General features: G+C 39.3%; 1 protein-coding gene across 18 annotated transcripts in view; it reads right to left on the reverse strand.

The window, feature by feature from the left end:
- Positions 1-13,375, reverse strand: part of Camk2d (calcium/calmodulin dependent protein kinase II delta) — a 256,504-nt gene that overhangs the window by 55,435 nt on the left and 187,694 nt on the right. For all 18 annotated transcript variants that reach the window (XM_029475202.2, XM_029475203.2, XM_029475204.2 and 15 more), the window contains one exon: positions 10,242-10,325. In XM_029475202.2, coding sequence (XP_029331062.1) covers positions 10,242-10,325 — 84 coding nt within the window. The remainder of the gene's footprint in view (positions 1-10,241; positions 10,326-13,375) is intronic.

Genomic DNA, 13,375 nt, shown 5'->3' on the forward strand with positions numbered 1-13,375 from the left:
AAAGCCACCATTGAATTTAAATGGCTTTGAAGATAATAGTCTAATCTTCTCCATCTTTTATTGCCTATTTCTGGAATACAGTTTGAAATAGATTCTTAGAATCCAGCCTGTAGCTAGAGAATCTCAGGCCAAGTGCTTGCCTAGCCTGCCTGGATCCCTGGCTGGGTCTGATCATTATAACTGACAAGCAAGCAGACAAAACCACCCAGGCAAAACTAACCCAACAACGATCTATAATGTCATGTGGTGGGATGATAACTTTTATCTTGAATGTTCCCATGTGCCCACACATTAGTGTTTTGGTACCCTGAGATGCTGTTATTAAGAGGTAAAGCCTACAGCTATCTCCAAGTGACTGGGATATGTTAGAGTCTGGTTGCTGCTGCTGCTGCTGCTGCTGCTGCTGCTGCTGCTGCTGCTGCTGCTGCTGCTCCTCCTCCTCCTCCTCCTCCTCCTCCTCCTCCTCCCTGGTCATTAGGTAAGTGGTTTTGTTCTGCCATGTGCTCTGGCCATGTGTTCTCCATATGTTCACCATAGGCCAATATATTGTGGACTGCAACTTGTACAACTTCAAGCCACAATCACCCTGTCATTATCTGTGGCAATTTGTCATAGTAACGGGAAGGTGATTAACATGGAATAAAATATTTAAAATAATAGTCATCTTTAAAAAAAAAACCTGTCATGGCTTATACACCAAGGCTGGAAATGTATTTTACAAAGTGTACTGTTGTAGACTTGATGTGCATTGAATTAATTTTCATATTATTTTTATTATCTGATACAACAGATGACTCAACAGTCATGATGGCCATAGTGATGACCAATAAATAGCCAAATTTACTTTTCCAGGATGAGTTGTAAACAAACTCATTTTAAATACTGTTATTTCTCACGTATGGTGCAAAGAGTGAAAAACAAAAAAACAAAAAAACATTTGTTTTGTAATCCTGACATTGTCTGGTGAATCCAGACATTTTCCTAATAAATATAGAATTAGGTTGTTACAAAATGATTAAACATCCTTGCAGCTGAGGGATTTCCCACTTTGACTCAGGCTTTTCTTTCCTGAGGCTTTTGTAAGCAGTTGACATCTAACATTACTTCTATGGGAAATGGAAGCTCTTGGAGGCCTTTTGTCCAAGGGAGAGCTAACAATGCCTACTACACATACACTGCACAGCAATATCCTCAAGACTGGAACACTTCACACTACAGGGAAGCCTGCTAAGGCCCAGGAAGTTCCAAATCAAAACTTTCCAACCTGGAAGGAGGCTCCTTAAGACACAGGAAGAAAGCAACTCACAAATCTTATCTGAGGAAGTCCCTAAAACTTAACAGATCTGCAAGGTCCATCTTTGACCAAGGTTATATACACTGGTGTGGAGAAGAGACTCTCCCACTGGCAAAGCTGCCTTCACACTGCAGCGAGTTCCAGGATTGCAGCTTTTGTGAGTTGCCACCCACAGTAGGGTGGCACTTTGGTCACTCGGCTGCTTTGGAGTTGTTCATGTTCATATAAATAACACCAGTAAATTCACTGGCTCACCAATTTGGACTGCAGTGTAATCTTCCTTGATCTGTCACTGGTGCCAAATTCGGGGTGAGCAGAAATTTGTTCAGAGACCTCCTTGGTCACACACCATCTCATGACTTAGTCATTTGATAAATGACAAAGTGGTTTCTACGGAAAATATTCTTTTGGTAGTATAAATATTAGAGATAAAAATGCTTTCGACTTGAAGACTTAGAAGGCAAGAGAAAGTACTATTGGGTGACTGAGATAGAATTGTCAATGCATCTTGGAATTATTCTGTAAGCTTCTTTGGATTTTCTCACTAGAGTACAAGGGCTTCTGAATTATGCTTCCTTCTGTTCTCTGAATAAATAATGGCTAGTGGACTTGTAGCATAATGATAATGTTGCATCAAAACTTCTTTATGAATGATGTTTTTACATGTGTTTTAAATTATTACCTCATTTAATTCTATATAGTGGTAGATATGCTACTAATCACATTTTATAGATTGTAAACAAGGAGACTAAGTGGCTAAGTTACTAGCAGGCTTGTTGATGGTACCACTTTCAAAGATCTCTGCAGCTACTTTTCTTCCATGGTAGGTCTTCTCACCTGAATTACCTAATCAAGACAATCCTCCACAGGGATGTCTGAGGGCTAACCTTTCCTAGATGAGCCCTTACCTGGGTGTCTGGGGGTTAACCTGACATAGATGATCCCTCACAGGGAGGTCCAACAGTCAGCCTAACCAAGATGAACTCTCACAGGGGTGTCCAAGGGTTATCCTACCTTAAATGATCGCTCATGGAGATATCAAAGGCACAATTGGAGATTTGTCTCCTCAGTGATCCTAGATCTAGTCACGTTGACAATTAGCATTAACCACGACAATGAGCATTTCAGGGGTGCTGATGTGACCTCCACATACTGGTCTCTTATGACCTAACTGGTCTTTGCTAATCACTGGCTGAATGTTTTACAAATCAGTATTCTAATTCTATCTCATCTTTTTAAAATTGGAAAACTTTTTTTCCATTACCTAATTACTTTAAGGTACAGCCTACACAGGAAAGGCCCAGTGATAGCTCGTTTCTTCTGACTTTTATTAACCTGTTTTTGAAATTACTCATTTGCTTTTATGAGTCTCCCAAATTTCAGAATTCCTCTTAGATTTTACCATCATAAAGAACTGGAGTGTGTGTGTGTATATTTTAATCTAGTGTACTATTTTTCTTAGTAACCTTGTAACAGTGCTATCTCTGGCAGGTGGAAATGAGCCTCATGTTGGCTCCTGTGACCAAAACCCCTGTTTTCTTTAACATTTTTTTCCTTCTGAAATGACAAGATGTTCCTATACTCTCCATGATGGAGACATCAGCGAGAGCACAGAATCAGCTACTACACAAATGGTAGGAGGGACACACAGCGTAGCAAGACTAAGGGTGATCACATACGTGTGCTCTGTGGAGACACATACATTGAAAATGAGTAGGGAGAGATACAGCGATGTATCAAATCTACATATCAAAACAGATTCATGAGACTAAAGACAACAAATCAATAACAAACTTGTAAAATAAGAAAGTGGCTAGGGAAAATGTGACAACTCATTAAGCTATTGCTATGGCATGCTAGTAAGTTGTATTACTGTCCTACTTATATTCAGAGTCCCTTTTTTGTACAGATAAGCAGACATGACATACTGCTTTGAATAAAGCAGCCATAGGACAGGAGGACACATGGGGGAAAGGTGAAGTAACCTTAGCCATCTACTCATTATGGTACCCTCTCTTTTTGTATATTTCAACATTCCTAAAATCAACGGCATGAAACGTGTTTTTGACACAATCGGAATCGGTTACATAGAACATTGTTAAATGATGCTGCCCCGTTTTCTTTGGTTTATGCATTAATTGGTGCTTGGAAGATATGAGAGATGTTTGATTAATCCGAGTTTTGAGAAGCACTGATTGCTGATTAGGAAGAAAGCCTAACTCATCAAGAACATTCCACACTTATTTTAATGAAAGCTAATATCAGAAAAAAATGATTAAGCCTAAATCACAGAAATGATCGAACATTCTAATGACTGCTCTCTTAGAAGAAGAAATGATGGAAAGCTGAGAAACTGTGTTAAAGTTAATGGAGAAATCATACAAGACACTTAGTTCACCTTGCTAAGTGGAGCACACTATACTGTGTGTCCACAGGGGGATCTGGAAATGCCCAATTAACCCGAGGGATAAGCATGGCATACCCATATCTTCTAATGCTCTTAGGATGGAAAGCGATAAACAGCTAGCAGGCTAAAAGTCATTTCTCAGAGGATGAAACTATCTATGCCATAGAATAGTGCTGGCAAAGATAAATAAAAAATGTTGATATTGCCCCAAATAGAAGAACTGGGTATGTGCCCAAGATGACTAAGGAGCACCTACAGCAAACTATATGTCTGAATCTTCTCAAAAAAATATGTATATTAAAGCCCTAAACCCCTTGTACTGCTTTGTGGGTGTGGAAGGTAGCTAGTTCACAAGGGTGGAATCCTCAGGAAAAGTACTCAGGTGTCCTTTGGAGGTCACAGCAGCTGAAGAGTAAGAGTAAGATGATGTTGCTTCTTCTTGAGTTTCATGTGTTTTGTAAATTGTATCTTGGGTATCCCGAGCTTCTGGGCTAATATCCACTTATCAGTGGGTGCATATCATGTGTGTACTTTTGTGACTGGGTTACTTCACTCAGCATGATATCCTCCATATCTATCCAATTGCCTAAGAATTTCATAAATTTGCTGTTTTTGAAAGCTGCATAGTACCCCATTGTGTAAATGTACCACACTTTCTGTATCCATTCCTCTGTTGAGGGACATCTGGGTTCTTTCCAGTTTCTGGTTATTATAAATAGGGTTGCTATGAGAAGAAGGAAGACCAAAGTGTGGCTACTTCCATCCTTCTTAGAAGGGGGAACAAAATACCCATGGAAGGAGTTACAGAGACTAAAGGAATGCCCATTCATAGACTGCCCCACCTGTGGATCCATCTCATATACAACCACCAAATCCAGACACTATTGTGGATGCCAACAATAGTGACATCCTGACAGAAGCCTGATACAGCTGTCTCCTGAGAGGCTCTGCCAGTGCCTGACAAATACAGAAGTGGATGCTCATTGCCATTCATTGGACAGAGCACAGGGTTCCCAAAGAAGGAGCTAGAGAAAGTACCGAAGGAGCTGAAGGGGTTTGCAGCCCCAGAGGAAGAACAACAATATGAACTAACCAGTACCCACAGAGCTCCCTGGGACTAAATCACCAACCAAAGAAAACACATGGTGGGACTCATGGCTCTAGCTGCATATGTAGCAGAGGATAGCCTAGTTGGTCATCAAAGGGAGGAGAGGTCCTTTGTCCTGTGAAGGCTCTAATCCCCAGTGTAGGGGAATGCCAGGACCAGGAAGTGGGAGTAGGTAGGTTGGTGAGCAGGGAGAGGGGAAGGGGATAGGGGAGTTTTGCAGGGGAAACCAGGAAAAGGGATAACATTTGAAATGTAAATAAATAAAATATCTAATAAAATAAAATTTTGAAAAATGCTAAAAAAAAAAAAGATGTTGCCAGTGTGTAACTTTGAAAAGCATCTTCACTAGAAGCCCCATTGGCTTTGCTGTCTTAGTCTCCCATCCTCCAAAACAATGAGCCACCCATCTGTGCAGTTCACATGCTGCTCTGTGCTGCTCTGTTACAGCAGCCTGAATGACACCTGTCCGCAACCTTTACTTACTATGCACCAATCCTAAAATCTGCTGCTTAAAGGAGACCTTAGCTTGCTTGGGCACTGGTATCCAGTGTGGTCATCAGACTCATATGACAAGCTTGGAAAAAACTGTAAGATCCTGAGCCATATATGACAGACTTTTTCTATTGCAATTGTCTTTCTTTAAAGGAAAGCATTATATTTAAACATAGAACATTATGTTGTACAAGAAATAGATGCATGGTTTTTCAAGGGTACAGTTCAGTGGGGTCAAGTAGATTTCACAAGTGTTAAGAGCAGTTCTTCCAAAGGCTCGTGTCTCTCAACATTGAAACCTTCCCTTTTTCTGGCTTTGTGAATTAAACTACTTCAGATACCTGAACACTGCCATGAAGGGTTTGTGTTTTTATGCTGTTCTTCACTAATGCAATGCCTTTGATGTTCCTACATCTGGTAGTGCATGTGAGAACATTTCCTGTCTCTTTTAAGACAATATAATATACTATTACATATGGCATAGTGCTTAACTGATAAACTTGTCTATAGATATGTTTACCCTCTTGTGAATAATGTTGTTATGAACTCAGGCAGACACAGTCTCTTTAAGACTCTGCTTTCAAGTCTTTTAAATATACACCTAGTAGTAGGGTTGCTGGATCATATGGCCTCAGAGAGTCTTATCCAATACTTCTGGGGCATGTCCCAGAAAGCTCAACTTTTGATAAGACTTCAGAACATACTGAAGTATAATCTGTCGTTCACAGTCTAAAAAGCACCAAATTTTGGAAATTACACATACACATAAGAGGCATTGTTAAATATCTTCACTGAGAAATTTCAGAAAATGTCATTCATTCTAAGGAGGAGGGCACTGGTAAAGACTATATTGAGCACAAGGCCCTCTGGGTGGTGACTGTTGAAGAAGGTGATACACTGGTGGCCCAGTGTTAGCAGCCTACTGTCAACTGAGCTGGGATTTCAGAGTAACAAAACGCCCAGTGTTGACCTATTCAGGCCGAAGTTATGGAAAGGCTGTTTCCCTGGAGTTATGTGGCACGGACACACAGTTCACTATGCGAGAAAAGAAGAAACATTTTTCATAATCATCCAAAGGTGTGGCCAAGGTCATGGTGCATTCTGTAACCATTAGTGCTATGCTGCTACTCATGGTCATTCAGACCGACATCTAATAAGACAACTAAAATCCTAAGAAGCATCACTATATACTGAAAGGCAAGCCTATGTTTACTGGATCTCTCCTCCTTCCATCTTTTATTTTTAAGGAATTTTTAATGGGAGGAACTCTATTAAAAGCCAGCAATCCAGCGGCATCTATAAACATTTGCCTATCTCAGTAGGGACTTATGGAAGATGCTTTAGATATAAGAAAACATTAAAGCTAATTTACTATTGGAAATGGCAGAACACAGGGTTATGTTCTGGCTTCCTTTGTGTCTACTATTTACATTTCACTAATGGACTTGTTGCTTTCAAAGACCAGGTAGCAGTCAGACCATACTCTGAGATCTTAAATGCAAGGTAATGGTGCTGCTGAGATTTCCTAAGTACAGATAAGTGCATGTTTCTAATAGTGTAGAATGTAGAGAGAATGTCTTATCTGTATGGATATGGCACCTGTAAGTAATAAATCTGATGGCCTATGGCTTAGGCAGGAAATAAGAGGTGGGACATCCTGGAGGCAGAAAAGATTCTGGGATAGAGCCAGGCATGGGAGATTTGCCTGAGGAGATGTGGTAAGATGGATGCATGGTACCTAAGCACAGGTAAACAGTCACGTGGCAGAATGTAGATTAGAATAAATGGGCTAATTTAAGTTATGAGCTAATAAGAGAAAAGCCTGGCTAGATGGCCAAGGTATTTGTAAATATATTTTGAGTCGAAGTTATAATTCTGGGAACATGGAGCTGGGAGGATGAGACAAACCTAATTTCTATAGTATAGCCTTCCTTTAGTCTCTATGTCCATGTTTGCTGCACTATTCTGTGTCAACCACTAATATGACAAAGGCCCTGTTATGGTGAATGTTTACAACTTAAATCACATTAAATAATAGCTCTTTCTCTGAAATTGCTTTTCTTAAAAAAATTATCTAACATAATTTCTTACCATACAATCCAGTATCTATTTTGGAAAAAAACAAAACAACCCCCAAACCTAATTGGATAGAGATAGAAGGGCTGATGAATGATATGTTTATTCTCAAAGTGAGCCATAAGCTAAAATAAAAAATAATAAGCAAGAAGATGGCATTTTATGACAGTTTAATATTCCTTTATGTCAACTGAGACGACATAACAAAAAAATGTCAGTGAAACAAATGATCATCAAGAAATATAAAAAAGCAAAACAAAACTAAACAAAAAACCACCAACAACAAAACCATAGCAATTAAACTGTGCCTAGTGGTTTTATTTCCCTAAGTATGTGCTATGAGAGTTTTAGTTGAATATAGCAATGGGTCATGTGGCCTCTGGTGAATTTCTAGACATGTGATTAAAAGATGTCCGTAGTCTCTGCATTTCTTCCCTTCTATTTAATCTACATTCTTCTAATTGGGTCAGGCTCCTCTTTAATTCCTCATAGCGATGCTAATCACTCAAGGAGTCTCGATATAAAATCCTGCAACACTCCTGTTGTTCTTCCTCAAGGCTGAAGACACACAAACACAAGTCACTGTCTTCAACCTCCATATAGCTTGGATTCCAGTTACAACACAGTCTGGTAGGACAGCCCACCCACAATTATCTACGATGGCCAGACTCTAGCCTGGAGCAGTACATGAGAACCAACTTGTCCACTAAAAATAAAGAGTTCTTCAATCATTGCTGAACTGGAACTGAGACAGTAAGCAAGCCACACTTTGACGGGGGCTTCTTAATCATATCTACAGCTTGTTCCCTGCTACATTTATCCCACCACCCACACCCCAAACACAGATTTGGGGTCATGGACCCTCTTTGTTCACACTAGTCAGCGTGGTCACATTGATTAAATCTTCTGTCTGTGCTTTTCGATTTAGTGGTGTCTTTAGCATTTATAGTGGCTGGCCAAGTCTAGCTCTTTAGGAGTCCCAGAGCTGGGACACTAGCCTTAATGCTTAAGTAACTCTCCTCTTGTTACAGACCAGTAACTTCCCACATGGTCCCTAAAGAATTTAAGATCCAAACATGGCATACTTCAGAAAACATGGTTCTACTATATTTCAAAATATTTTCAAGAATATGACTACATCCCATAAGATTTGCTATTGTCAGTCAGCCTGAGTCATGGTCCAATCTGTTTCCTGTAAGTTCATCAGTAGAAACAAATCTGGGCTGGGAGCTAGTGTAAGGGAAATGTCTGAGCTACTAAGACTTGGAAAAGAACATTTTGCACGAGTTCTCACTCACAGGTACCTTTGAGTTCATCCTAAAAACAAAACAGCCTCCGGAAGGCAGAGGGAAGAGGGCACTTGAGCGACATCTAAGACCTCAGCCTTTGATTAAAGTGTTATCTCTAAACCTTCAGAATGACGATGACTCTGCTTTTTACACTGCTTTATGCATTGTATAGTGTTTTCTCTAAGTATGTGCTTTACCTGATCCTCCCACAATTCCATGAGGGTTTAATATTCTTATTTTACAGTTAAAGGGGGTGGGGGGAGAACATGGATATTATGAGTCAGTGCAAACCAAAAACTGGCGTCCAGATATGATTACAAATACAGCCCCTTCTCATAACCACCTTTTTAGATATGGAGAGGACTCAGAACACACTGGATTCTCCCAGTTTGGCATTAAATACCAGGTGGTTGCTAGGGACATAAAGCTGACAAGAAAGGGAGTATGGGATAGTATATCCTTCTGACAGAGATATTTCTTTTAAAGTAAAACTGAATCAAAGAAGTTATTTCCAGAACCTATAAATCAATTTTAAAATCATCTAGGTTTGCTGACAAACACAGCACTGAAACTTGCCTACAGCACACCAATGCCAGACTTTGGTAGGTCACATCTATTTTTAGACAGTGGTAAGGGGGCTGTGTAAGACTTAGAACACTAACTAGACTGTGCTGAGAAACTTAGCAGAAAAATATTCAGAGAACTTTGTAGGATTTCCCTTACTTCAGTTTTTCAACTGTTTGAAGAATTTGTCAACACATAAAAATGTTATTATGAGAAATGATGTTGCGATTCTCCCCATTGTATGGCTAAGTCTGCACAGGATTTTTTTTTTTTTTTTTTTTTTTTTTTTTAGGGTTGGCAGATTAAGGCTGGAATCAGACTCTACTCGCTCATTATTTTCAAGATTTACTCTCATTCTTGGAATTCCTGCCAAGTGTCCTAGGCAAACAGTTTTTGTTAGAACTGGTTGGCTCAGTGGTGTGAGTGTACAACCCCATTAGGCTCGCCATACCTGTGTTCTCAGTATTCTAAAATAAAGCACTGGCGTCACCAGAACACGACTGGAAATGTCAACTTGCCCACTCCAGCCCTAATCAAAACCATGAGATATACTTTACCTCCCTCTCTAGGAATCTTTTGGGAGACTAAAGTTTGAAAGGTTCTGAGTTCAAGTCTAACAACACTGCTTGCTATAGAATATTTGTGCCCTTCCCCTACTTTACATGGTGACATCATTAACCTCACTGTGATGAAATTAGAAGTGAAGCCTTCAGTGGTAAAAAATGTTCATGGCTCGGATTATGATGCCCTAGGATAACGACTCTTCACCATGGGTGAACTCAAAACAGAAGATAGGCATCTATGTGTCCAGACAGAGTATACGTCTAGACGTATACTCTGTCTGGGCAGTAAATCTATAGTACCATGACTTTAGGCTTTCCAGCTTTTAGGATCATTAAAAATACTTTTCAGTTATTTAAGCCAGTCAGTCTTTGGTATTTTGTTATTGCAGCCCAAATTGATGAAGACACTGGTCCATTGCAAAATCTGCCTGAAAATATGATTTCTTACCGCATGCCCACATATCCACTGGTTTTCCATAAGGATCTTTACGCAGGACTTCTGGAGAAAGATACCCAGGTGTGCCAGCAAAACCTGGGGAAACAGATGCTCATGAGTCAGGGTTGGCATGACAACAGCAGTAGAAAATGATCAACTAAGAAAGGATGCTTTAGGGGCCTTCTTTAACTGAAGATAAGCTCTGTTGGTCCTCCCATCTACCTTATTTGAAAGGGTGTGTGCACATGCACGCGTGCACACACACACACACACACACACATACGATCTACTATGCTATCTAGTCTTTGTGACACAGGGATACATTATTCTACGTGTCTTTAATATCACTTATATGGAAGTTCAAACTAAATCTGTAAAAAAAAAATAATGTGAAAACTGAAGGTAGATTAACTTTTTGCAAAAGGTGACACTTAAATGCCTATGAAAGTCACCTATAAAAGAAGAGGAACTAAATTTGCAAAAAAAAAAAAATAATGAGAAAACTGAGGGTAGATTAGTTCTTTGCAAAAGGTAACACATAAATTCTCATGACAGTCACGTGTAAGAGAGGAGGACTGGACAACGACATACTAAGACAATCAAAAGCAGATTTCCAGATAAACATGATATTTTAAAACAAATATTTTGATACATGGTCACGAGGGTAGGGTTAGGACTACCAGTAACTGAAGAACTTATTCTGAGAAGAAATAAGCCCAGAAAATATCAGTTCAATGTGCACTAATAAATAACCAGGGCGTATTCATAGCTGGCAACGAAGTGGAGACCCAGGGACATTCAGATGAATCATCACTGAAGGCTGACCAACCAGACCTCCGACTTCAAAAGACAGTGATAGGGGTGGATGGCAAAGAAAACTTTGTAGTATACAAAGCAGTTTAGAATCCAGTAAGGAATGCTTAAGTAACAATAAAATTTGTAACTAGACTCCAGTGGAAAATATTTTCTACTTCTGAAAATGAGTTTTCAAATAAGGAATATTTAAAAATAACAAAGGTAACCATTTTCATTTGAAAATGTTCCTTTAAAAGGCAAAAATGGAAAGTCTCTTTAAAAGAACTAACCAGTTCTCCCAGAGCTCCTTGGAACTATACTACCAATCAAAGAAAACACATGGTGGAACTTGTGGTTCTAGCTGTATATGTAGCAGAGGATGGCGTGGTTGGTCATCAATGGGAGGAGAGGCCCTTGGTCCTGTGAAGGCTCTATGCCCCAGTATAGGGGAATGCCAGGACCAGGAATGGGAGTGGGTGGGTTGGGGAGCAGGGGGAGGGGGAAGGGGGTAGGGGATTTTTGGAGAGGAAATTAAGAAAGGGGATAACATTTGAAATGTAAATAAAGGAAATATCTAAAAAATAAAAATAAAAATATTTTTAAAAAAGTACACTCCATCATAGATTCCTCCCACCATAAACTAATAACTAATGCTGAGTTGCCATGTTTATTTACTGGGAGGCTAAGCATCCAAGAAACACACACCACTCCTCATATCTACAATGAACTTATACTTACTATAGGAAAACAAAACAAAACAAAACAAAAACCAAAGACATACAAGAAAGAAGATATATGACTGAGTTACTTCTCTAGAAAAGTTAGATTAAATAAAAGCCAATAACTTTATTTTATTTTTATTTAATCCTCATTCATTTTATTACTCTCTTCCTCCTCTGTTTGGTAGGATGTGGTGAAACATGAGAAAGGACTCCAGGGCAGGTCCCCTTTGCACAGTTTAAGTTTTACAAGGCTTATCATTAATCCACTGAGGCTCCACTGCTGGAAGGTCAAGGATTACCTGAGGGCATAATGTGGGGTCATTGAAAAGCGGGGGTGGGTACAATTGGTGCAAGAATCTCCTCAAAGGTCCTGGAATACTGTAGACCACAGACACCCGTTCTACTTTCAGCACCCCTCTCCTAAGGCTTCAGGAATGACATACAGAAAATCCAATAAAACCCCATCTAAAGTTCTGAGCAAGAGCTGTGTGCTTTCAGATTCCTCTCACACATCCCATGTGTTTTTGTTCTGAGACTTAACAAGCCCCTTTAAGGTCTCTTGGAAGTGATCCTCTTGTTATTGTTAATCCGTGAGTCTTGGTTTGTACCATCATCATTCTCATTAGATGTCTATATTTGTCTCGCTCAGTTTCACTCTTTCATACGCAATCCATGTAGTTCATGGTTTAAAGGTACTAAAACTTCGATTTGCTTTAAGTAACCTAGTCATAATAGATGGCCAAGAACAGGAGAGTTGATGACTTTCTCTTTGGAAAAGACATAGAAGAAAATTACTCCATAACAATAAGAAATGAAAAGATCAGGCTAAGGATGGTAGCACACATGTATAAAATGCCAGTATTTGATGCACCGAGATCATAGGATTGTGAGTTCAAGATCAGCCTGGTCTATACAGTGAGAGCCTGAATAAGCAAATAAATACAAATATAAAATATATGAACCCTCACCCTAAGACTAAAATGTCAAGAAAATGCTATCATTCTTTTTCTTACTCAGAACCTTGAGTTGTCAGTTGACTCTATTCCTAATATTCTGAATCATTCATCCAAAAGCATGGATTTCAGGAAAGAATACATTGCGCAATGAATGACCTTGTGAATATAGCTTGCTGGAGCACAGTAGGCAGGGTCTTCTTCGTCAGGAGATTTAGCTCCTAAGAATGTAGGATATATATATATATATATATATATATATATATATACACTATTAATGTTAATAAGAACGTGCTGTCTCCAGGAATAACATGGCTTTTACTCCAAAGAACAAATAGGAATATTAAAACAGACAATGAAGAAACAGAAATACCAGTGGTTGGAAATATATCTAATAGATTCTCTTCCCCCCTTGATATTTAAAGTGAGAGGCATAATGGCCACTAAGTAAAGTAATTCTTCCATGAAGCAAGATCATGGTAGTGAGCCTCTGCTGCCCCACCAGCAACAGAATGTTCAAAACCAACTGAAGATACCATTTCCATCCAGTGACTTAGGAGATATGGGATATATGTGTATGTTTCTGTGGTCATTTGTCTCATTTTAATTTTTATAGTTTTTATCAAATGTGCTCCAGAGGATGTCCATTCTCACAGTTTTGGCCACTGTTCAAAGA

The sequence above is a fragment of the Mus caroli genome, unplaced genomic scaffold (assembly GCF_978045245.1).
Source record: "Mus caroli unplaced genomic scaffold, Mus_caroli_1 scaffold_3, whole genome shotgun sequence".
NCBI lineage: Eukaryota > Metazoa > Chordata > Mammalia > Rodentia > Muridae > Mus > Mus caroli.